Raw genomic sequence first — 27,290 nt, 5'->3', positions numbered from 1 at the left:
TTTGAGTTGATTTCAATATTCATTTCAAAGCCCACGAAAGTATATGAGAAGAACAAAATATCAAGAACCTGTCGCTTCAATTTTCTACATGTCAAACATTTACATTTTCATTTGTCTGTTCATTATTGTTTTTCGAAATATTGAAATTGATATTGTTATCTGCAAATATTATTGTTGTTCTTCATTGACAATAAACAGAAATAAGCTATTCAAAATTATTGACATTATGCGCTTGATGTAATATAAAATAATCAGCAACTTGATGTTACATGTTTAACTTAGCGATTTTAATGTGAAAATTCGTTATTCCAAGAATTTAGGAATAAGAAAACAAGAAGCGGATAGAACAAAATTTTATAACAACACGGTTGTAAAACCAAATCGGATTCAAAGGTTATTGCCATGACATAGTTCATTTTAATCCTAATATTCTAAAAGTATTTTCCCCTAATATCTTACATTTCTAAACTTAAAACCTGTTTGACTACAAATACGTTTTGGAAGAAATTTCTCACAGTTCAAGTATATTTACAGTTATATGCTTCTCTTAACCTCATTGCTTTTCTTTTCAATAATGTCATTGATATTTCATTTATCTCGTTCACCATTTCATAAATCTATTATCATTACTGCAGTACAGCTTGAATAAGATATAATATAATCGCATTATATATACCATTATCACAACATTTATGTCTGTTATGATAAGGCTTAATAATGATAAATTATATTTTTTTCTTTTGGGTTAATTACCTATATTTGTGTTGTTTTATCAGCTTACAAGTTAACACAATAGAGGATTTTTTTACGGAAATGAAGGAGAATTATTGACTTACTATATCACTCACTCTATGATACACATCTTTAGCCTGTTACGTTCAGAACTTCACTACTTTCCTTGCTTGACATATCAATTTTGTTTATATGGCAGCCGTTTCCAATATTAAATGTTTGTTCTATTTCATTTATTTCTGAGTCAATGTACATTTTCTTTATTTTTTGTCCATATATTATACACATATCTCAATATCATTTAAGTCAATCAAACATTATGCTTGACACTGTAAATTATGCAAAACATTATTTGAATTCATAAAACTCTTATGAACGCTACATGTATCATATTGATATATATTGTAGGGTTGCAAATATGTTATATGTTTAAAAGATAGCAAAAGTAAAAGAGTTATTAAAGCAGAAATTCATATATCATCTTATTTTCTACATGGCACGCCATACGTGTTTTCTACTTTAAATATGTTGCTACCACGCTCTACAATTAATATTTCTATGCATAAAACAAAAACTTCACTGTTTTAATGAAAAGTAGGTAGTGCATAATCCTGTACTCAATGATATTTCTAATCCAATAATAAGCTTTGGTTTAATTAAATCAGATCTATACTTAATATATGCCGTCGTTGTGAGATATACAACATACAATATATAGAACATAAACGTGATCATATACATGTAATGTAAATTTCTGTCAAAATTAAATCAATGTCTCAGTTCGACGACACTGTTTTGGATTATCTAATTTAAAACGTTTAGTATAGTTAAACAACGACAAAGCATATACACAATATATTGTAAACAATAATGTTTCAAAACGCTTGTATAAAATATGAACAAAAGCTATACATAAACTATATATAAACACAAGAAATAAACGAAATGCTTCGTTTATATTTTGTACATCATACGTAAAGCAATGTAAAATGGCGTCACTGATGTACATAACACATGCAAGCGATCCGAAAGGCTCTTAATGTATAATCATGACACTTCTTATGTGGTTTTTGAAATTTTACAAAATAACACGAGCTCATGGTTAAGAATTTGAATTTTACTTACATGTTGAAAATAAGTTTCTTTAAATTTTCTGGAACATTTCGATATTAACCTGATTAAATTTTGAATCAGAAAGATTTACATTTACAGTATTTCTATAGTTTCAGTTTTGTTTGTTGATGGCAACTTGTTACTATCTTCTACCTTAAGAACTGAGCCATGTTTTTCGGAGCTTAATCGCGATTGATTTCTGCAAAGGAAAGGAAACGCTGCCTTTAGAATAGATAACAATCCTTCTAAAAATTCGTTGTTACAAAAACAATAGACAAACGGGTTCAACGCTGAACATAAAAGATAGGACTTTAACAGCAATTGAAAAACTGTTTTCCCAGCTGTCGAGAGTTTGTTGTAATATGCAGGTTTACTAAGACGTAAGCAGACGACACTTAAACATGGGAGGTAGCAAATTTCAAATAACAGTGTAAGAATTATCATCATAAATGTTATCTTCTGTATCCGGTTTGCCGACGTCTCTTTCATTTTCCCTTCCTTTTGACACAACGATTCCTTCCGGCGCTTTGCCAAAGAGTTTATGACGTGACTATAGAGTACTATGAGGGCCAGGAATATTATTATAATTGACGAAATATATGCCACTGACGTCACGACAGAAAATGGAAATGATAATTGTTCCATTGCATCATCCATTAAACATGACTTTCCGTCAATCAGAACATCTAGACCTTCCACAGATGTATTAAATCTGTTACCGTCGGTAATATTTTGTATTGCAAATAACGGAATAGTTTGTGTTCCGTAGACGAAAAACATTGGTAACGCAATAGCAACCGATATTATAATATTCACATAACACATGCGCCTTGATGTTGCATCTGTAAATTTTGGTTTCCAAGGCTTGCAGACTAGTCTGTAACGTTCAAAAGCAATTGCTAGTAGTGTAAGACTTGATATATTATTCACGCTGTAGGCAAACCACCGAAAGGACTTGCACAACCATCTTAAATCCAAATCGAAAAAGTGTGTCATTATCACAAGTTCTGTTGGCATGACAACCGCGCATGTTAGAAAGTCACATGTCGCCAGCGTTATAAGAAATTGTCTAGCAATAGCTTTCTTTAAACGCCGAGTATATACAAGCAAAGTTAATATATTACTAGGTATTCCAATAACCATCAAGATTATAATCAATGTAAATGATGGTAAAAATATTTCAAACTGTTTATCATTGGCATTTGTAATAATTGTATAGCGGATATCTTGATATTTTTGATGGACCAAAGCATCATACGATACAGCTCTTAGACTGTAATTCGACATGACTACTTTCAGCGACTAGTTATCAAAAGAATATTAAAAATTACGTAGTCATCCACTTGATCTAACATCCTCTTTATCCTCATATCTCTGTCAAACTGCCACTGCCTCGAAATTTAGCCTGTTGTTAGCTCTTACATGTTTCTTGGAGTAATGTTGCGATTGGCCAAACCCAACTGGAATTACTCCGGTTTTAAATTATATTTGAGTAGCCTTTCTTTTCTGAAATGAATAATTGGATAAATGTAATATTTTGAAAAATGAGATTTTAGGAGATAATCATATATTCGATTATTGTCTTACAATAGACCAATAATAATAATTAACATTGATATAAAATACAATAATATAATTTCGTAAACTTAATTGTTTGATGCTCATAAAATAAAGGTGTTTCTTAATTTACCACAACTTAATTTAACAGAATATTTGAAATGAAATTCTATTCAATTTATAATGCAATAAAGGTATTATTAAAATCAATTAAGGACTTATATTCTTAAATGAGTAAACAACTTACATGCGTTTGCTTATTTCAGTTTTAAAGAAATATAATTGTACGTATAAAACTGTTGTTATTAAGAAGGACCATTTAGCAGACGAAATATTTGAATGGAATAAAATTCCTAACTTAAACCTGGTAGAGTCATTTGTCCAATTTATATTGAGAGAATGATTTCAAAGAATCTTTTTCTTTCATTTTGAATGGTAACCAAACATTATAAAGTTGATTATATCTTGTCATATGAAACAATACTGATATCTCATGATTACAAGTCATGTTCAATTTCTATAATGGCATAAGAAAGGACAATTCAATAACAGTTGATTTCTGTGTAGTTCATTGTGGTGACAATCATTACGGTTAAGCAAATTTGTCACATATTTGTGTCAGTAATTGATAAATCAGGGCATTGAGTAATTACAGCCATCAAGTGGTATTATGTTCGATAAATATTGATAATTGAAAAAGTAGGCCAAGTTGCACTAGTGAAATGCTATTTCAAGAGGAAGCCAATGCTTAATGGAAGATACTACATTTTATTGTAAACTGCGTTAAAAATGCTTTCGTTGTAAAATGCATAGGTGCTATAACCTTATAAGTTGTCACTGATCATATTCTTTTTCTAATCTACTTAATAAAGAGAAAAATGGAATCCTAAAAGAACGCATAAAAGAACAATATTGAAAATTTTGCAGGCTCGGTTTGATTGAGTCTGTTCATGGACGGTGCTGGAATGTGCAAGTTACCGTTCACACACCTTAGCACCGGCTTTAGCAGAATTCAATATTTAAAATGAAAAAAAGTTTACTTAGTTTTCATAAACTTTTCAGAAAATTGAAAAACTTTTAATTATTGAATTTTTATTGTTGTCCCGTTAACAAACGTTTATTAAATGTAATATTGTATGCACACGACAGCAGTGATTTTAAAGTGTTACCAAAACATATGAGGTTAATTTCAATGCTATATATATGTAATAACTATACCAAAGGTGTTTCATCATGTGCAGTCAGTACTAATGATTTACATGAAAAATGCTTCAATACTAATCAAACTTGGCACAAATGTTGACTGGACCATTGCCTTTGTAACAACATGCTCAGTCTTAAATTTCCTGTTACCATGGCAACGAGGGGACATCTCAAAATTGCCAAAAATCACTATTTTGCCTCGATTTTTTCCATCAAAATTTATTTCAAAGTGCTGCAACTTCTCAATGGATTGAGATAGAGTCAAAGGCTTTTCAGCGTTGGTTACACGTTACATTATGATCGACCTGGGGTCATTTTAAGCCTCTCACAAGTCCAAAATTTTCTTGGCGATAAGGGGGGCTCCGCCCCCTTCAAACCCCCAAAACAGAAGGGGCCCATCCACCTTCTGGCAACCCCCTGATGTATCTTTTGGATGGGGGGCGGCGCCGAAAAAATGCTCACTTTTTTTAGCAACATTTCTCAAACGAAAACATGTGTTTGGGGCCCGAATAGGACATTTTTTCACTATTTTAGACCTAAAAAAAGTGGGGGGGGGGGGTCGAAAGTGCGTTGTTTCGCGTATATATGAGGTAAAGGGTTAAAAGATAAGAGCAACAAATTTCAATATTAACAAAACTCTTCTTCTTAAGGAATTGTTAAATGGAAATTTTGATGTGTTAACTCAAATTCTGACACATTTCACATTATTCACATTATACGATATGTACACAGCATAAAAAATGGATGCTTACACCCAATATGACGTCAGACATGACGTCAATAACCAAATGACGTCAGGAAAATTACTTCTACGCTATAAATTATGTAGTTCGGTTTATTATTCAAAGTTTATTATGCTACATGCTGATTAATGAAATCAAACTAGATGTAAAATTCAAAGAGCATAACCTCTTTTACAATAATAAACATTGAACTTTGACCTGTGATCATTTCCCATGTGAGTTGATTGAGGATATAATGTAATTTAAACTCTGAGAGATCAGTGTCAGAAGCAAAAATAATTTATATGTTTGAAGAATAGATTTAAAAATAATCGTAACATAATCGTAACCAATTATCAATATCATTACAATTTTTGCTTGGATCGATTATTTTTAAAAATATCTCAGAATACCAATTAACACTAGTTAGAAAATAGTGATGTAGAACTAATACTGTATGCATACACAATTGTTTTAATAGACACTTAAAATTGAAAAAGAATCTACCTTATTTTATGCATCATTGTGTGTTTTAAACCTGAACAAAAACATGATTAAATACATTTAAAAGATTTAAACAACGGCTTGTAATTGAAGAAATTTCAATTGGAGAAAACTTAACTATTAGGAATTGCTTAAATTTGTTTCTTCATTATATCTATTTTGATATGTTGCATATGTTTCATTTAAATACGACTGTCAATGCATAAAAACACATACAGAATCATTCCTAGGATTCCTCTTTTAAAGGAGGTTCAATCCTCGATTAAATTAACAGACAGATTCAGCCGTTAAAGTTAACGTTAAAATGAGAGTTAAATTTGAGCAACAGGATTTAACACAAAGGTTAAATTTAACCGTCCGTTAGTGGATTTAACGGACGGTTAAATTTAACAGAGCTTTGAGAAACCGGCCCCAGGTAAGAATGACTTAAAGAATTCGAAAGCACTCTGTTAAATCTTCACATCTCTCTGTGTGGTCGGTATGAATTAATCTAGATTTTAATAAACGACCAATCTATCAAATAAAAATCCATGTCATCGACAATCAAAGTATGGAATGTAAGGATTAAATAAAAGCTATAAGAGGCCCGTTGCATAAATTATAGACGAAAGGCGAAAACACAATAAAATAAATGTATTGCAGCATAGATCTGTATTCTTTAATTTTACCATCTATCTGCTACGTCGTCCCGTCAGTTGTGGTTGACAAAATAATTGCTTCACTTCATGAATATATTTGATGTAAAACAACGTTTATCAACTAAACTTTTCACCTCTTCTTTTAGCATTTAATAATTAAAAAATTTACAGTTAGATGTATATGCGTCAAATTTATTTTCAAGTACTCTTGTTTATTTTAGCTGTACAAATAAGAAACAGAATAGTTTGATTCAAATAACACATATGTTTTGGGTAACAGTACAGATAATATGATATTTTACTGTAAATCACAAACCTATTAGTTATATTTATTTTAATACCGCCAACATATACTGTATCAAAAATTTATCTGAAGTGATGAAACTACTTTTAGCAGACCTAACATTAACTCCTTATTGTATTTTACTTTTTTCTCTGATATCTGCGAGAAATTACGCATAGAATGAGCTGTGTTTCATTTAGAAACCAAATCACCAACACTTATATACAGGTTATGAGTAACATTTAATCTGATGTTATCAGTATATGATTCATTGGCTTTTTACCCTCCTGTTTTCACAACGTGCCATTGCAATTTCCTTTATCCTACTTTTGATCTGGTTTAGATATGTTTAGTGCTTTCAAAACCAATCTTCAGCTGCTCTCATTTAAATCCTCCTTTTATAAGATTAAACCTTTTGCTTGTTTCATCTTGATAAATCCCCATTTCAACATTAACTGTCTAAAACCGGATGTAACAACTTCAGGTTTTATTTTACTATTTTTTAAATGCGAAAAGACACACTACGTTACAAACAGCTACTTCTTGTGACTCTTGGAATGATCTTAAGGAAAATTAGACGTTTAATCGAGAAAACAATTCTGGAAAACATACCAGATTACCACAAGATTTTCAATGTTACAAATTGAACTTCGGAAAATTAGACGTGACCAGAGTTTAATTGAACGGTGCTTCTACCTAGGTAACAGTGAAATATTCCTGGTCACTTGAAGAACTCCAATTGGATCATAAACTATAAGCATCAATTTTGAAAAAAAATAGCGTTTTGGATATCAAATATTATTGTCAACACCTCTTTAAATACTGTTGCTCTGATCTATTGCTTGTAATTTATCTCACGTTTTACTTTGTCAATAAACAGTAAACCCGCCAGCTTGCACGTATTCATCAGCAGATAAAATGATTGTGTTTTTTTAAAGCTGTTTTAGCTCAACGTTTCAAAGAAAAAGCTATAATTGTCATGACCCATTCACTGGCGTCGGTGTTAAGTAACATTTTTTGTTAAAATAGAGACTCGGTTTGATTGAGCCTGTTCATGGTCGGTACTGGAAAGCAAAGTACCCTCCACGCCCCCTACCACCGGCTCAAGCAGTATTTAACATTAAGTTAAAGGTCAGTGACTTCAATACTTGTTAAGCTAATCCATTAACAATTTACGCGTGGAAGCACCTTGATGAGTTTTACATGCCACATTTATTGAGGTACATTGTCACCGGGACATACATGTATATCTGGTACAATAGTATCCCTTAGAACGTCTAAAACGACAAAGGTGAAAATCTTGCAGACTCAGTTTAATGGAGCTCGTTCTTGGCCGGTACTTTCCACACATTCCAGCACCGGTTTAACTGTATTCATCAAATTAAAACATGTTTAAACAGTTTAACCAGCAGCACACTTACAGGTAAAAAAGTCAAAGGATAATGTCAAGGGACCTATAATAACAAAACATAAACTTGCTATTAAATCGAGGTGCATTGACGTAGTAACTCTAAACCTTGTATGTATGAGATGCACCTTGGTGAGTTCTATCTGTTACACTTATTTCCAGGTTAATATATCAAAGGTCATTGGTATCTGAAATAACAAAACACAAAACTTGTTATTAAGTGCATTTGCCTTAGAACATCGGTCTTTGTATGAAGATGCACCTTGGTGAGTTTTTCAAAATCTTTTTACGTCAAAAGTTTAGATATCAAGGTCATTGAAAAAGGTTACGATTTGATATCAGTTTTCTCACAATGGAAGCTATTCAGTTCAAACTTTTGCTTGATAATTAACAAAAAGTGAAAGAAAAACACAGGCTCGTAAAATATAAATCTGAAATCCCATTTTTAACTATACTTTCCCCTGGATAACCATTTCAATAAGGTTAATTTCTCAAATTGTATAAATGATATACACTTTAAATCTGTAGTACTTGTTGTAGTAATTGTCCACTATCAAAATTAAAATGGCATTTCTAAAGAGCAAAACTCCAGGAAAAATCATTCATTGTTAAATTAACCTACATTTTACTTAATTGATCAGAAACTTTCAGATATAGACCTTTTTACGACGCGGTCCGTTGCTATGAAAAATCGACCGGAATTGGAATTTTCTCGCGCATGCGCAATCTGCATAGGGCAAAAAATGCATCGCCCTACATAGAAAAGTAGTAGAAATTCATAGACAATTTCGAGTAAGTTAAAGGTAAACGGTAGAAAATTATATTAAATACCTTTTATCAAATATAGAAAAGATGATTTTATAGCTTTGTGGCGAAGAATGCCATAAAAAGGCACGGAAAAGATACTTGTTTAAGAATTTACGATCACGGACCTGACACTGAGATCAATGTTTAAAGAAGATGTGGAAATATATCTATTAGCAAATGAAAAGTCAACTTATTTGCTGTTGAAATAGTTCAAATAAAAACAAAATAAATTTTATAACATGAAATCGAGATTAATAATTATAATTATCATTCTGAAAAAATATCAGAAAAAGGTGATAATGCATTTTTAGTGTTCAATATACCTGATTACATCCTTAATCCGATTTGCCTGTGATGCAAACAGAAAAGTTTAAGTCACTTAAATAGATTTTGAATAATTATTTTTTTTTCAAAATCTTGAGAAGTTAAGATTGGTTGTTTGGAAGAGATATAACACACATTTTATACGCTTCTTCGAAATTCATTAAATTTTTAATAATGCACGTCACACAATTGTTCTCTTCTCAAAATCCGTAAACATTGATCAGTATATTTAAAAGTTACATAAATTACCATTTTAATAAGCGTAACTGATTAACTATATCATGGTATTTAAACGTCCCGGTTAAATGAACAACCGTTCGCGTGCCAATATGTTTGACACTTGCCGCCTGACCAATACAGTTATTCAAAGGAAGTGTACAATGCAAATTGTGTAATATTATTTAATACAAGGGTACTAAAATTTTATCTTTAACACCCTGTTGTTTCAATTTAAATTACTGATGGAAAAGTCTTCTAATGATAAACAAACGACATGTGTGTGCCCTTTTTGACCAATAAATTATTAGTCCCGTACATTTTCGAAGATCTGTTAAAAGAAAAATCACGTTTCAGTACTTACCGCTTTAAGTCATCCCAAAATTAATATTTTTGGGTGACATAACATGAAATCGCATCTATTAAAGCCTTTAAGTATGATAAACTGTAGTCATCGTTATTGCGTTTTTGCCCTACGCAGAATGCGCATGCGCGAACTGCAACATTCGTTGCTATGGAAAATCATATTGTAAAAAGGTCTATATTCACTTTAATTAAAAGTTGTTTAATTTAAAGGGCAGGTAATTCTGATTTTATTTCCAACATTAGTTTTGCGTTATTATGCCCCACTTTTCGCACTATTACGCACAAAATAATGTGGAGCGCGCTGCTCCTTGCTCAGCTCTTGTCTTTATCTCACATGTATTTATAGGTAATATAAGTACGTTTACAAAGAAGAATAAGTCTACATTTGAGAAGTATATCTTGACTTGTACTATTGCATTAAATTAAAAAACAATGGGTTCATTGGGTGTTATAATTGTTGCAATTGTCCCTCTAATTAGTTGCAGTGGTTTGGAGCCACAATGTTCGAAGTTTCATTATGAGGAAAAACTGTTAGAAAAAATGATAAGGCAGGAAATTTCTGTTGAGGCTATGAGGAAAGAAATAGACACATCTCGAAATAAAATAGATGCCGCACTTGAAAATTTACAGAACGAGAGAATTATCTGGGAGAAGAGTTTACAAGGAAAGTCCGACAAAAGTGCTACAGACCTGGCTGCTGTCATCCAAGAAACGAAAATTAAGGTTCAGGAGGAAATGACAAAACTTGAGAAAGAAAAAACTAAATGGAATTCTGAATTAAAAGGTATGCTTTACCATTAAATTTTACAGGAGTTGTTGTCTAATCTCTTACGGTAAATTACGACCTATAAAGATGCTATCATAATATCCCAATAGGTCCTGTAAGGTCAGAGGCCCTACTCGGACGTTTATACGTGCCTGAAAAAAATTACCGACGGACACATAGGGTCGCGTCCGCCATGCATAAAGCTATATATCTGCAAGAATTTTTTTAATTTAAATGTCACAAAATAATACTTCTAAAATACACATTTGAAAGAAATATGCTTATACATTTCCTAAAGAGCGGATGGCGCATCCTCGACGTCAATTCTAAACAATTTTAACCCTTTTAAAATACATGTAGCTGAATAATATTTCAATCTATTCCGAATATTTTTTTTCTGTTTACATAAAATATTTATATGTGTGTTACATAAAACACAGACATTGTGTTTCAACATTGTTAAGAATTAACTGTAGTACAATTTTACTGTTGTTTTTTTCATAATGTACAGCTTTATATGTGTAATTGGGATTTGCCGTGGGCTGCGTTCAGTGACTGTCGCTCTGCATTGTATATACGTGTTTACACACACAAAATACATATTTGTTCAGGTATATAAATTTATAACCAATCACACTTATATTAAATATGCCAAAATTGAGGCACTTAATTGCATTGTGTTTGCAGATCTTGTAAAAATGCCAGACCTTGTATTATTTTCTGCACGGAAAATGAAAGACGTTTACTTAAAATCGGGACTTCCCATGGTCTTCACAGAGATCCTATTGAACGAAGGTGGTGCTTACAACAACGAAAATGGTGTTTTTACAGTTCCTTATGCTGGCGCTTATACATTCAGCGTGCAATTATGTACTCACGCAGGAAGATATGTCGATTTTGCTTTTATGGCCAATAATAAGACTTTTAAACAAGTGCGTTTACAAAAAAGCTCAACAGGTACTTTTTCATGTTACAACTATGATGCTGTCACAATTGTTCGTAAAAACGATCAAGTAAAAATAAAGGTTACGAACTGCAGCTCTGAAACAATTTTAAACGAAAGGGTTGGTGAATACTGGAACATGTTTTCCGGACGTCTACTTTATACGAATTAAGATTTGTTGCATAATGTATAAAATGTTAAGTGTTACATTTTATTTAATTATGGTTAAGACTGTTATCCAGAACATGTATCAAATAAGATATTTTATTTCTTTGTACAATGTGATAAAATTGAAATCGTATATAGTCTGTATAATTATATAATAATGAAACAATACACTTTCTTATTTATTCAGAAATAATATGATTGTATACAGAATACTGTTACCTAAATATAAATATAGACGATAGATTTTGTTTGTTTGTTTGGGTTTTACGTCACATCGACACAGTTTAGGTCATATCGCGACGTTCAAGCTTTACCGGTGGAGGAAGACTACCTCAGGTGCCCTCTCGTGCATTATTTCAGGCACGAACGGGCACCTGAGTAGAACCACCGACGTTCCGTATATGATATAGAGGATATTTGTTTGTTTGTGTGTAAGATGAAATTTTATTTCATCGAGTGGGCTTTAAAAACAGTATTCTCACGAGTGGCGTAGCCACGAGTGAGAATACTGTTTTTAAAGTTCACGAGATGAAATAAAATTACATCTTACACAACAAACAAACAAATGTTCTTTTTATTTTATGCTTAAAAACAAGTTAAAACGAAATTTCCTTAATATTTACGTTAATATTAAAATCTGTTTTCCCCATTTAGAGCCTCAAAAAAGTCGAATTTCTCATTAAATACAAGAAGTCATGGGCTGAAAAATAAGTTCCACAATCAACTTTAAATGGTGGCGATAGTATTCATTTTATTAAAAAAATATGTCTGATCGCTTGTTTAAATAATAAAAACAAACAATTCTAGTAGGAGAAAAAGTCCAACCATCCATCCATATTTCTGTTACTGACTGCGAATTTATATTAGACCTGGCTATGTTAAATGTAAGCGGCCGCCATTTTTAAAGTTGTGTATTTCACTGGATGAAAATAATTGTGTTTGATTCAGAGGGATATCATTTGGATTTGTTAGTCATACACCTTTTTAAAAGAAAGAAAACTTATTTGAGGATTGTAACAGACAATAAATAAGTGTTGACAGATGTGTAAACATTCAAAAAAAGTGGATAGGAAATTGGAGAACTCGGAAGCCTTACGAACGCTGGGTTGTTTACATATTCTTCGACTGAAAGCTGCCAATGCTTTTCAAGTTTTCATAAAGCATACGTCAGTTATTGCTCGTAGGATACTTAAATATTCCCAAATGTCATCAAGAGCAGTTTTGCATGTGGCAGGAATGTATTTTTCAGACTGTAAAAATGAAACAAAAAATTAAAGAGACGATATTTGGTGATTGGTAACTTGAATGAATAGAAGTAACTTACTGTAAGTTTTCTTCTTTTTTTACTTGTGACATATAAGTTATTTATCAATTTCAGCTTTGCTTTTCTTAAAACAGCCTGACATTGTCGGAATAGTCAGCAAAAATAAAATTGAGGTGCCACATGGGGAAAATCTTAAAAAAGTAGTTTCGTCATTGAAAAGTGTGAAATTATATTTTGATAATTTTCACTGTGAAATTATCAAATATAATTTTCACGGATAAATCAGTAATCCACTGAAAAGCATAAAATAAAGATAGATAATTCAATACTTCAATGTGATATTGAATACATCGAAGTAGAAACGCTTGGTTCTGATATAATGCATGCTAGTTTGGTCGATAAGCTCTTCAGGGGAAGCATCAGATCGGTAATCCAGATTTCTAAAATGAATGTGTTTGCCTTCTTTTATCCCTGCTCGTCTAGACATAGTCTAATAAAATATGTTTTGAGGCATCTGTACATTAATAGAGGGATATGAACTCTTGTTAGATGGGCATATTGAATCGTCCAAAAATTTTGTGTAATTGAATAAGATATAACATAAAAAGAATGTTCAAATAAATAAAATTGTTTCCATAATAAGGTTAACGATTTGTTTCAATACAAGACCATATGGGTAACTGATCATGGTTACCATATTTGTTTGATTTTTAATAATGAAAAGTGTAGCACCGTGTTTTACCAGGCAGTTACATCGTGCTAACTTGCTAATACCAGAGATGTAGATAATGTATCTATGTATCTGCTTAGAGACAGTACACAAGTTTCTAAAATATACATAATAAATATTATTTAGTTTCGTAAAAACGGCTGCGTGATAATTAATTGCAATATACTGGTTGAATAAATATTATCTTGATTTAAGCATTACTGAAAAAAAAACAATAATATAAATCTATGTAATTTCAAAAAGTGTAAAAGTATCAAAACAACATTTTTTAATGAACGTGACTGTATATACTATTTGTGTCGCCAAAAAGGGACTCTAAAAAGCGTGTACACCACGCCAATCGAATGCACAACATATTGTAAAGTGACATTTTCATTTTGATACTTTCATTTAATTCATACTATGCTTATCAAATATAAAAAATCACTGAGAAAAAAAAAACAAATAAAAAAAAAACAAGTTGTGAAAAGCGTACACTGAAATTCGTTATTAACTGAATTATGATTTGACGTATCAGTTGGTAGTCTTCAGGAGTGTCATTTCAGTAAGGCATGATCAATAAATAAAAGTCCTTAGGATGATACATAACCCAATTCGGATCTTAAATATTTTGACAACTAACAAAAGTTACGAAATCTGATGTTATGTTATAACTCTTAAACATGCACCCTGGTGATTTATGATATTACAGCCTAGTGCCGCTTGTATATACAACATATGCACCTTGTTAGTTAATACGCTACGGCCCAGTGACGCTTATATAAACAAATTTATTTATTTATAAAATAATTCACTGGGAAAAGGTCTTTTATTTTCATAATTATAAGAATAGATTTGTAAAAATTATCTTATTATCGTCTGTTGCGAATCTAACGTTATAAAAGTCATTGCCGCATGGTTTTTGTTCTTTCATGAATTTTTTATAGAATTATATCCTTCACTGGTTCTTTGAAAGATTTTTTATATGGCATAATGAAAAAGAATCAATTAGTCTCGAAGAATAGGTTCTGCTTTTGTTTTAAAGCTTGAGAAATCAGTCATGAAAAAAACATCGACAATCTTATTTTCATGTTTTTCACAAAAACGCCAGAATTTTATAAATGACAGAACATCACACAGAAAACAAGAAAATGACCATTTTAATTTATATTAGGTAATTTCACAGTGTATGGGTGTTTATAAAATAATAAAATTTGATTTAGTTACTCCTGACATAAGAGAAAATCAAATAAATATATTCATTTTGAAATTTCCCCGTTTTTCCCCGTAGCAAGGATTAATCTTAATATTTGTTTTTTTTTATATATTTTCTTATTTTCTTGATATGAATTTTATGTTTGCATAAGTCAATTTTTTTCATGTTATAAGCATAATTGAACGATCAGTATTTACGCATTTAACTTTCAGTGAGCTAACCACGCGGTTTGTATAGTAAAATCCCCCATTTACGTCACATCCGGTAAGGAAAGTAACTCTTCGTCGACACTTATCGCTTAAATTAAAGGGTTGATATGAACTATATGAAGAAATAAATGCTTATCAAATAAGTACAAAATGTAGTCTTGCTATTAATAACCAGTTAGACACGAGCGAACTAATTTTGGAATCTTATTGAAAAACACAGAATTATTTTGATAAAGTTGCTTGCCAGACATAAATCAGCCACTTACACAATAAGTATTTTTTAATTCACATTTATTGACAGAAAGCCAATGTATTTCACGCGATGCTCTAACATAAATTATTATCGGATCAAATCTTACAATTACTCCTCCTGCGGCCAGTGACATGTACTTTAAACAAGTTTGCAAGTGTCACAATAAGATGAGGGTCAGCAAAAATGTTCATCTAACATGCATTCCCAATCAATTGGCAAATATATTTATCAGAGGCTAAAGAAAATCATCTAGTTTTAGTGTTTAAGGTTGTAGTATTTATGGTATTCAGTTTTTGCACAGATTTTCCGTGCATGTAAAGTATTGATAATCATTGTTATTTTTTTTCCACATTTAAAGTCTTTGCATTGTGCAGTAAACACATACATTACGAATTCATAAATGGCTGAATCAGAGGAATTAGAGATAGTTCGTCCTTCAGTGATAGAAATGGAAATACAGATGGCTCTGTAGATGAATCTTCCATTGAGCAATTGATCAGTATTTAAAGTCATTGAAAAGAGAATTGAGAACAAAATACATTCTTCTTTGGCTTCTAAGCTAAAGCGTTTCAAGGACGTTTCGTCATCCAATGATTTCAAGTATCGAAGCAACAAGAAACAGTTTATTTTCAATTTTGACGTTATTGAGGTTTGGACGATAATAAAGAGACTATTAAAAGGGGCGAGCAGAATAAAGTCCTAAAATTATATAATGCCATAAGAAAGAAGGTATTTCATATAAATAAGCTTTTCAGAATTACTAATAAATCTGTAAGTGGCTGTGACACGGTCAAGGAGTACAAGTCAGACGACCTAGCCAGTGACAGTGACAATGATAAACGTCTAAAGGGCAGAGAGCAGGGCGCTTGCCAAACTTAAAACTAGGTCAAGGTTTGCTGATCTTAGTGGGGTTTCTACTTCTTTTGGTATCCTCCTTCAATACGAACTTCATGCCTATTTTTTTAGGATCACGACGCTTCAACAGTGTTATCCAAAGTTTTTCATGTGGCGGATGGGGGCATACCTGACCGGATTGTCCCTTTCAATATTCTTTACCAGATATCGCCATTCTGGAACCTTTGGTTCCCCTTATAAACAAGGACAACAACAACAAGAACCTAACGTCCTTCAGTTTATGCAGTTAATGCAGCTCAAGCAAGATCAACAATCAAAGGCCGTCATTTCCAAGCAGAGATTAGAAAGATAAGTATTCATATCAAAGTATGGTTTATAATAGTGATACAGACGTTAAAGACGTTTTGTTACAAAACAGATATTTTGAAGACCAAAATTTATGAAGTCAAAAAAGTATTATTCAGTATAATGTTAAGAAGCTCAAAAAGTTATTTCATGATAAATAACAAGTTCACTCTTAAGCATTCAAAATTTGTCTCTGAAGCCGTGCAAAAATTTGTGAGTTCCGGCTCTGTCTGAAAAGTTAGTTTTGTGCCTTATATTGTTAGTCTGTAGCTGAAAATAGGTAAAAAGGTAAAAAGCGCCTTATTTTGGATATAAGTGGTGAAATGGTAAAAAGCGTCTTATTTTGGATTTTAGTGTTTTAAACATGTATTTTTGGAAATAACATTTCAAATTTGAAGACTAGAAAGTTGCATATGAATATCTTTCCAACAACGGATTTATGTTTGAATTTGATATAACTTCTGCTTACCATCACATAGATATATCCATTTTTCATGATAAGAGAACAATTTTAAAATTATGACGTTTTCACTGTTTTACCGTTTGATCTTTCACTGTCCCCGTTTATTTGTACCAAATGTTTGAGATATATTGTTAAATACATTCGGGAAAATGGGGTCAGGTTAGTTTATTTCTAGATGATGGCTTGGGTGTAACTGACTTTAAAAAGATACCAAATTCGTTACATCAGTGCTTTTACAGGCTAGTGTTGTTTTAAATGTGCAAAAGTCAGTTCTGGTTCATACACAAATTCTTGAATGGTTAGGTATAGTTTGGAAATTGCAAGAAAATACTATCAGTATCCCTAGCAGACGATTAGTCAGTGTTGTAGATCTCTTGTACGCTTATTCAGTAAAGTTACCTATTTTGACTGACAGATAAAACGCTAGAATAACAGGGAAGATTGTCTCAATGATGCCAGTTAAAGGGAATGTTTGCAAACTGATGACAAAAAATCTTCATAGGGCTATAGAACCCAGGTCATCATGGGCTTCGGTTATAAATATTTCATTTTTGACTGGCTGTTTTCAAGGGCTCTCTTTCTGGGAAAATCAGTTCAAGGATACACCTGTGAAGTATTTCTTTACTTACAATGTGTCAGATAATGTTACTTTCTTTTCAGACGCAAATAGTAAGGCATGTGGGGCTTTTATCAAATCTGTCATAAAAAGTTTGTCGATAAATGAACAGACAAGGTTCTGCTTGAAGAGAACTGTCTACGTTATTATTATCAATTTAAGAGTTTAATGCCTAAACTAAAAGACAAGCAAATGCCTCTTTGTACAGATAATTAAAATTGCGTACAAATTGTAGGAAACGGAAGTACAAAATCTCGTTTGCACGAGATATTTATTAAAAATACTTAATCTATGTTTGAATGAAAATATTTCGTTGTTAACCGATTGGGTTCCGAGATATGCTACTACCATAGACCAAATCTTCAAACAGACAGATAAAGGTTTATTCACAGAAGGCCCAGGCAAAGCAAATAATTCTTCAGTCTTAAGCACCTAATACCAGTAAAATGTATCAAAGAACTTTTCAAACATGGAGTCGTTGGGCATCTAAATTCACTACTTCCGGCTTCGGAATCTGATATATGCCTTTATTTTGTTTCGTTAATTCAAAAAGGTAAAGTGTTGACGAGGCATTTTAATGGAATAGAATGGGCTCATGAGTTAGCAGGCTTTTCGAACAATCCGTGCACGTCGTTCTATGTCACTTCAGTCAGGGAAGCAGCTCATATGATTCTTGGTCATTCTGTTACCAAAAAGGAACCGATCTCCTTTTAAGACAATAAGCCTGTGCCTTTGGTTGTTTAAATGCTAATCTGTTTTCAGTTGAGAAATTTAACTATGTGTATATCGTTATATGCTGGTTTTTTTAAAGGTTTTCAGAACTTATTAAATTAATATTAAGAGTTCAGATATGTTTCTATACAAAACATGTTGCAATTTCTATTGTTTAAAGTAAAAATGTTGTTTATAGGGTTGGCGATCGATTTTTGATTGCAAAACAGGTTGTGATACATTCCCAGTGAATATGTTGCAAAGATACATCAATAGCGCAAATATTAAAGATGATTCTAATTTTTGTATAAAAGATAATTGCTACAAATTAAAAAGGGGCAAAATCGGTATTTTGCAGTCGAGATAGAGAGATTTTATTTAACATGCTATAGTCAATTGGGTAAAACAAACAGCTATTTGGGTTTCATAGTTTAAGATCCGATGGTGACGCGACAGCCGCTAATACTGGTATTCCTGATCATTTATTTAAGCGGCATGGTCGATGGAAAAGTGATCGAGCTAAAGGTTGCTATGTTCAAGATGATATTGATAATATTACTTGCTTCGAAATCTTTTGGAATTTAATCATTTGTCTAGCATTTGAATGCAATGCTTTTTGTTAGTCGTTATATTGTATTACAAAATGCACAAGACAATTCCTATATAGTATTTTGTTATCTTTTCTCAGAGTTGATATACCTTTTAAGATTCTAAATAATTTACTTCCGGTTGAGGGAAACGAATTAGGAAATAGGTGTCAAGAAAGTTATGTTCTTTTTTTTTCAATAGCCGTGGAACTGTTGTCAAAATTTCTTATTCTAGAAGCCGTTCAGTTATAAAATGTCGTGTTAAAATTAACTGAAAAACATTTCACAATTTCGTTTTAGATACTTAAAGGCCTATACGTGTATTTTCTGCATGACAACGCTCCTGTAAAAAAAAACGAGCTACTGTATTTTTTCGAGAATGAGTGATTGTGACTTAGCATTCACCATTTTCTCCATACTTGGAACCCTCGTACTTTCTCCTCTTTCTTAGACTGATAAAAAGCCATCAAAAGCACTTAGTCAATCAATTTTAAATTCATGGGATCGCGAAAAGTATATGAAAGATGAAGATTATGTAATATAATCCGTTCCAAAAGAATTTTTTAAAAATACTTTTGAAGCTAAAATTTTTGGGCATCTTCCCCGCTATTTTCTTCAAAAAAATTTTAAAAATTTAAACCCGGGAAAATCTTCTTTAAAGAAAATAAAAAAAAAAGAAAAAAATTGAAAAGTCTTTGTTTTTTTTTCCGTTTTTAAGCCTTTTACCAGTTTAAATAGATTTTTCACATGCAATTTTGAAAAAAAACCCATCTTTAAAAAACTATAAAATTTCTTTGTATTTAAAATGCTCATTTACTAAATATTTTAAATGTTTTTTTATGAATCGACTTCCCTTTTAAAAAACCTTTAAAATGTGTCATTTTGCTTTTTGTCAAAAGAAAAAGTTTTTACTTTAGTAACATTTTCCTAATTTCAAATCTCATTGTAGAAAAATGGGTTTTAAAGTAAAAAATGAAAAAAATATCCCAAGGAAAGGGGCGCTCAAAGAAAACAATCCCACACGAACAAAAAAAGAAAAAGCGGAAGGGGTCGAGGGCCCCAAAAAAAAGGAAGGGTAAAGGGGGTATGGGAAAGCAAAACCCCTAAAAAGTACATCAAGAGAAAAAAAGTAACCCCAAAAAAATCAAAGAAAAAAAATAATGATTGATTATGAGTCCCCAAATAAAAAGGGGGTGGTTACTAAAAGAAAAAGTAGATAAATTAAAAGTTTTGGTTGTTTTGCCACGAAGCCTATAAACTAGTATCCAAGACGTCATTTAATACCTATACTATAATACTGGTATATATAATTTTGTCTGAATATCAACAAATATGTTATGCATGAATATCTATTTTTAAAGTCCTAGATGCAAGTTTTGAGCACCATGTTCTAGATTATTTTTGAAGCAAAAGTCTTTAGCATTATTTTCCAAATGCTTACATAAAATTTACCGTACAAACAAGAACGATTATGGCATTAAATTATTCTTTAAATTATGATAATAATTTCTTGATAAAGACTTTATTTGGAAGTAAATGGAAGAAATTTCATCTATGTTAAAACAATGTTACATATCCACCACCATTTGTTGTCTGCAGGATTGTTATTATTTGAATCAAAATAAAAATCACGAATCACATACATAGTGACACAGTTCCCGTCAAAAACCTGAGAAAATACCCATTGTGTTTTGCACTAACATATATTGCTTTTCTTCAGAAGCATGTTGCTTAACACAATGTAAACAAGATCGCAATCATTGTTATCTCTGGTCTGAATAGATTGGCAATCTTGTTATAAAATACAAACGTAACCTCCTAACATTGTCTCGGAGTTCATCATTAGTTCAAAATTACATGCCCTTTAAAGTTAACAACTCATGAATGAAAGTGAATATATCTGAAAGTTTTTGTTCAATTTTAATAAGTAAACTGTAGGTTAATTAAACAATAAATGATTTTTCATGGAGTTTTGTTCTTAGAAATGCCATTTTAATTTTGATAGCGGTGAATAACTACAATAAGTACCACAAGTTTAAAGTGAATATCATTTATACAATTTGAGAAATTAACCTTATTGAAATGATTATTCAGGGGAAAGAACAGTTAAAAATAGGATATTTTTAACTTTGCTAACTCTTATTTCAGACTTATTTTGTACGACACTGTGATATTCCTTCACATTTTGATAATAATCAAGTAAACTAAGTTTGAGTAGATAGCTTTCATTGTCTGTGAGAAAACCGATATCAAATCATAACCTATTTCAATGACCTTGTTCTTTCAACTTTTGACCGAAATTGAATTTGAAAAAAATCATCAATGTGCATCTAAATACAAAGGCCAATGCACTTAATACCATAATACCAAGTTTTGTGTTTTGTTTTAACATATACCAGTGAACTTGACCTTTGTTATATTGACCTGGAAATAGGTGATAGAATTCACCAAGGTGCATCTCATACTTAGAAAGCTTTGAGATAATAGTCATCGCACTTTGATTTAATAGCAAGTTTATGTTTTGTTATTATAGGTCCTTTGGCATTATCCCTGTTAATGTGTGCTGCTGGTAAAACTATTTAAACCTGTTTTAATGTGATGAATTAAGTTGAACCGGTGTTCGGATTCTTGGAATGTAGCTTTCAAGTCACTTTCCAGTACCGTCCAAGAACGAGCTCCTTCAAACTGAGCCTGCAACATTTTTTTTCATTTTGTCGTTTTAGACGTTTTCATGGACACTGTTTTTTCTATACTTTTGTACCAGATATATGTCCCAGTGACAATGTACTTAAATGGATGTGGCATGTAAAACTCAGCAAGGTTCTTCCATGCGTAAATTTTTAATGAATTAGCTAACTAGTATTGAAGTTAATGACCGTTAACTTAATGTTGAATACTACTTAAGCCAGTGCTAGGGGCCGTGGACGGTAATTTGCTTTCAGTACCGTCTATGAACAGGCTAAATCAAACCGAGTCTCTATTTTAACGAAAAAGGTTACTTAACACCGACGCCATCGGATGGGTCATGACAATTGTAGCTTTTTCATTGAAAAGTAGAGCTAAAACAGCAATGAAAACACAATCAATTTATCTGCTGATTAATGTGTGTAAGCTGGCGGGTTAACTGTTAATTGACGTCCTAATACTTGAGATAATTTACAAGCAATAAATTGGAACAACACCTTTTCAAGAGGTGTAGACAAAATTATTCGAAAATCTAAAATGCTATTTTTTTCAAAATTAACGCTAAGTTAATAATCTAATTTGATTATCATTACTACTAGTACTAGTTTCCAAGCGACTAAGAATATTGCACTGTTACCTAGGTAACAGCACCTTTCAACAATTAAACTCTGGTCATGTTGTACATTTTGCAGAAAAGAAAACGCCCGCCCGTAATTTCTCAATTCAACGTCTAATTTTCCAAAGTTCACTTTGTAACATTGAAATCTGATGATCGTATTTTTTGCGCGGAGCTTCTCAATTGGTTAATTGCAGCAACATTTGTACTTGTCTGGTATACTTTCCAGAAAACAAAAAGTTTCCCATTGTTTTCTCGATTAAACGTCTGATTTTCCATGGGATCGCTCCATGAGTCACAAGAAGCTGTAACGTACTGTGCATATTGCGTTTAAAGGTAGTTAAATAAAACCTGACATTGTTACATCCGGTTTGAGACAGTTAAAGTTGAAAGGGAGAATTATCAAAATGAAACAAGCAAACGGTTTAATCGAATAAAAGGAAAGCAGCTGAAGTTGGTGTTAAAAGCACTTAACATATCTAAACTTTTCAAAAGTAGGATAAAGAAAATTGCAGTTAACAGGCTGAATAATATGGTGATAATATCATATTAAAGATGTAACTCATAACCTATATACAAGGGCTGGTGATAGGTTGATAAATGGCACACAGTGCATTCTATGCATAATTTCTCGTAGACATTAAAAAACAAGTAAAAGAATAAAAATGTAAAGTAAATGTAAAGGAGTTAATGATAGGTCTGCTAAAATTAGTTTTATCACTTCTGATCAATTATTCATACAGTACATTTTGGTGTTTGAAAAAAATAACAAAACTGGTTTCGGATTAACAGTACATATATCATTTATCGTCCTCGGGATATCTTTACTGTCACCCAAAAACCTAGGTGTTATTTGAAAACAAACTATTCTGTCCCCTTTGTACAGCTAAAATAAACAGGAGTATTTCCAAATAAATTGAATTAAACGCATAGACATCTTACTGTACTTTTTTTAAATATTAAATACTATTCCTTAAGAAGAAGAGTTTAGTTTGATAAATGTTGCTTTACATCATATATATTCTTCATGCTAAGCAACTATTTTGTCAACAAATTTACAACTACACAACTGACAGGACGATGTAGCAGACAGTTGGAAAAATTAAAGAATACAGATCTATGCTGAAATACATGTCTTTTATATTCGACAATAATTTTTGAAGCGGGCCTCTTATAGTTTTTATTTATACTTACAGTCCATACTTTGATTATCGATGAAATGGTTTTTTATTTGATAGATTTTATATTTTATTAAAATCTACATTCCTTCAAACAGACCACAAAGAGAGATGTGAAGATTAAACATAGTGCTTTTGAATTATTTAAGGTAGTACACCCCTAATGCACTGTCTCCACTTTGAAGAGTATTCAAATAGGCTAAAATCACTGTAAAGTGTATTAAAACTGAGGGGGCGTGGGTTCAAACCCCAGAAGGGACAATTTTTTTTTCTTTCTTTTTTTTTTCTTTTTTACATTTTTTATTAATCTCTCAGACCCCCTTTGGAAGAAAAAAGTGTTTTATTTTAATTATATAATTATTGTAGGTATTTATTTACTAAATAATGCCAAATTTAATAGCAAATATGATACCAGATATTTTCAAAGTTTAATAAAATAAAAACTAAACGGTAAAAGTATTTTATATTTTGCAAGACCAACCAATATACATTAAAAAAAATTTAGGCAAACTTTGAAAATAGCCCCTCATTTTGGAAAATTTTAGGGATATTTTAAATAAGGCTTTTTACATAGGGAAATGGTAAAATTAGTGTTAAAAGTGGGTGGGGTAGGGTTACATTTTTATACATATTAAAAACATTTCGTTTAAAAACAATCATTTTGCTTGTTTAATTTGTTACCTAAATGTCATTATTTATATTTTAACAATGAGCAAAAGGAAAACATTTTACATAATGATGATATTATAGATTATTAAGAGTTTCCTCATTTCTGAAAAAAAATACCTTCTAATGGCAAAGTTTTAGTTCATAAAAATGTCCATAACTCATAAACCACACGGTAAATTTTGTTTAAATTTTACATACAGGTGACATTTAAGGCATATAACTGTCCTATGTTGTCAAATTTACAATTCCTTATAGTGCCCATTAGGGGTGTACTACCTTAAGTCATTCTTACTTAATAAATTGACTTCTTAAATGACAGAAGAATTAAAACTAATCCTATAAACAGCAATACATTTTAATAAGTTAAAATTGAGAAAGCACCCTTTACGCTTTGATCTCTGATGCAAGGTACTCGATTTACGAAAAGTACCTAGTGCTTGTAGGGTCACATATAAACTGGACATGTCGTTTTTTTCTATAATATTTTAAATATAGATTTTAAAGAAAAGTATAAATAAAAAATTGAGTAACAAAATATCATCATATAATAAACGTGCAAAAGACATTTATTAAACTGCCTTAAACCACTCATTCAAGGATGCCGCGTTTCTTAATGTATATCAAGTTGTAAATTGATTGTTATAATTATGTGATGAAAAGAATCTGAATTGTTGGACCAAGCTATTGTTGGGTCGCCGTTATAATAGAACTTGCCCTAAAAGATATGGGTTTGAATCCTTTCAAGGACTAATTCAGTGTAACTGTGCTTATTGCCAAAAAGTAACAGATGAAAAAATGGTACATGTAACTGACCAATGAGTATCTTTTGGGATACTATAAAAGTACACCAAAAGTAAAAAGCATTTATGTAAACAAAAGGCATTTCTGATGTATAATTGGCCCCTAAATAATTCATTGACTTGAGGACATATGACAGTATTTACATTGTGGTGCCCGTAAAAGGTCTCTCCGTACAAACACCTAAGGTTGTTATATTTCATTATTAAGGTATGGTTTGACGTTCATTGTTTGTGTTCCCCTTCATCTCCAGTCTGCATAAACTGGTGGTTCTCACATATTCTGCTTCTTGCCGATGACCAAGTGTAGCTGATTGATTGTTGGGAGATTGCGTTCAATGAATGTCTCCCTTCCTTGTTGATCTTTGTTGTCAGATTTTTACATGACAATTCACATTACGATAGTCCTCCCACCAAATGTATTGAGGAGAAAAAAGAGACAAGCTATAAGTTTGCAAAATTATACTTAAATTGAAGTTTTTTGAAACCTGCGCGAAATGTAACTTTTTGTAGGCATGAGGCTTACTTTAGATTTACTTAAGAATCCATTCATTCATAAAAGGTGCTCGACAATGACGTCATTAAAATCACGCGACTTGTCTTACATGGGGGTGTAAGATAGAGTTTTCTAGCACCGTAGTAAAAGGTAGATAATCCTGTATGATATGCAAAACATAAGCATCAAATTTTATCTTTTTTAATTTTTCTTAAGTGCTCATGTATTTTAACTTAGTATAAACGAGTATATATTATACAGAAATTAACATTTTGGCACAATGTAATTAACAAAGAAAATGAGTAAAACAACGCAAACGACCTTGTGCAACAATCATAGGAAAGCATGAGTTGATACAACTGTCCATTATTAAAACAATTAGGAGAAACTCCTTAAACTGTCCATTATGTCAGAAGATAAACAAATCTCGGAGCAAAGAGCCTCGATCAAACTGTCCAATATAGGGAATTCTCCTTAAAGGGACATTATGCTTATCTAAAGGTATAAAGTTAATGAACAGGTGACAGTCAGAGTATGTTTTAATTTTACCATAATTCTTTTCAGTTTAATATCTTACTTCGCATGAAAGTTAAATAACTCATATGACACAAAGCAATTTATGTAAATATCAATCAGAATTAACATGTAACGTTAAATTTGTAAAAGGGTTGGGGTAGACTTTTTTATTTTAGGCATATTTATATTTAATCCTGAACATGTTCAATAGCAAATGTTGGTCAATCAGCATTATAGCAGTCAATGTGTCAATACAACTCAACTTGACAATGAAAAATGAGCACAATCTCACTTTTACATAAAACGTATGAGAACGCAATTATTAGGGCAGTGTATTGCCTTTTTTCTGTCACGATACATATCACGATACTTGTTGTTCCATACGATGCAATTCACGATATGTATTGCATACATTTATGAAATGCGATGTATATTGCAATTTTTATGTTGCGATGCGATACGTATCACGATACTGACTTTCAGACTTTATCTATATAAAAATTTGGCCATTTGTTTACAGCATAATTATGAATATAACATAAAAGTATTACAATAACAAAACAATAAACTCTTCAACTTATTGTTTTAACTTGGTTTCCAATTTCGATCTTCTAACAGTTTACTTTTCTGATAACTTAAGGATTAAAGGTATTTTAATTATACCATAACAGAAAATTAATATCTATTATTCTACACTTAAGTCCACTACTGTTAATATGACAGTTTAACAATTTATGTCTTACAATACACCACTAAAGATTTTTATTGTGAATAAAAAATATAGTAAAAGTGGGTTACAATTAGGTCAACAACTGTGAAAATAACAGTTTATCAGTTTCACTCTCAGTTTCCCTCTATATCGATACATCGGGAGGTGTAAAATGTATTGCATCGCGATATATTGGAATTTATTATTTCATTTTGAAGCATACATCGAGGACAGGGCAGTTCGCGATGTATCGATGCATCGATGAATCGTTACACCTCTAGCAATTATTACCAATATTTGAGGACAGTTATTGTACAAAAGAAAGAGAAGATCTTGTTTGAAATCGGAAATATTTGTCTCAGAAATAAAACAAAATTATTTACTAGCCGAAGCTCAGCAGTTGCTATTATTTGTTTTATTACCATACAAGTAGCGTGCTTGAAAGCCCCCACTACGTGTCCATAAAATGGAAAACTGTTCAAACTGATGAAGCATAATAACATTGACCTTTTCTTAGTATACAGCTTTATATCTGGAGCAAATAGTTTCTCATACTTTTCTATAGTTATTGTCTATTTAATATCGTGTTTACAAACTAAATATAATTATACAGTGATATATTCTATTCTTGAAACAATCATAGTAA

The 27,290-nt window shown here is 31.5% G+C and overlaps 1 protein-coding gene across 1 annotated transcript; it reads right to left on the bottom strand.

Annotated features, from left to right (window-relative positions):
- Positions 1-6: 6 nt before the first annotated feature.
- LOC132750218 (tachykinin-like peptides receptor 99D) lies at positions 7-3,177 on the bottom strand. Its single transcript, XM_060740161.1, has one exon. The coding sequence runs from the start codon at positions 3,130-3,132 to the stop codon at positions 1,939-1,941; it is 1,194 nt and encodes a 397-aa protein (XP_060596144.1). The 5' UTR covers positions 3,133-3,177; the 3' UTR covers positions 7-1,938.
- Positions 3,178-27,290: the final 24,113 nt, after the last annotated feature.

The sequence above is a fragment of the Ruditapes philippinarum genome, unplaced genomic scaffold, assembly GCF_026571515.1.
Source record: "Ruditapes philippinarum isolate M1 unplaced genomic scaffold, ASM2657151v2 ctg3659_1_1_1_1, whole genome shotgun sequence".
Classification (NCBI taxonomy): domain Eukaryota; kingdom Metazoa; phylum Mollusca; class Bivalvia; order Venerida; family Veneridae; genus Ruditapes; species Ruditapes philippinarum.
The sequence above is the reverse complement of the archived record's forward strand: the minus strand, read 5'-3'. Positions and strand labels throughout refer to the sequence as shown.

Excerpts from the sequence above, each read along its gene's own strand:
- LOC132750218 (XM_060740161.1), bottom strand. The coding sequence starts at position 3,132 with ATGTCGAATTACAGTCTAAGAGCTGTATCGTATGATGCTTTGGTCCAT.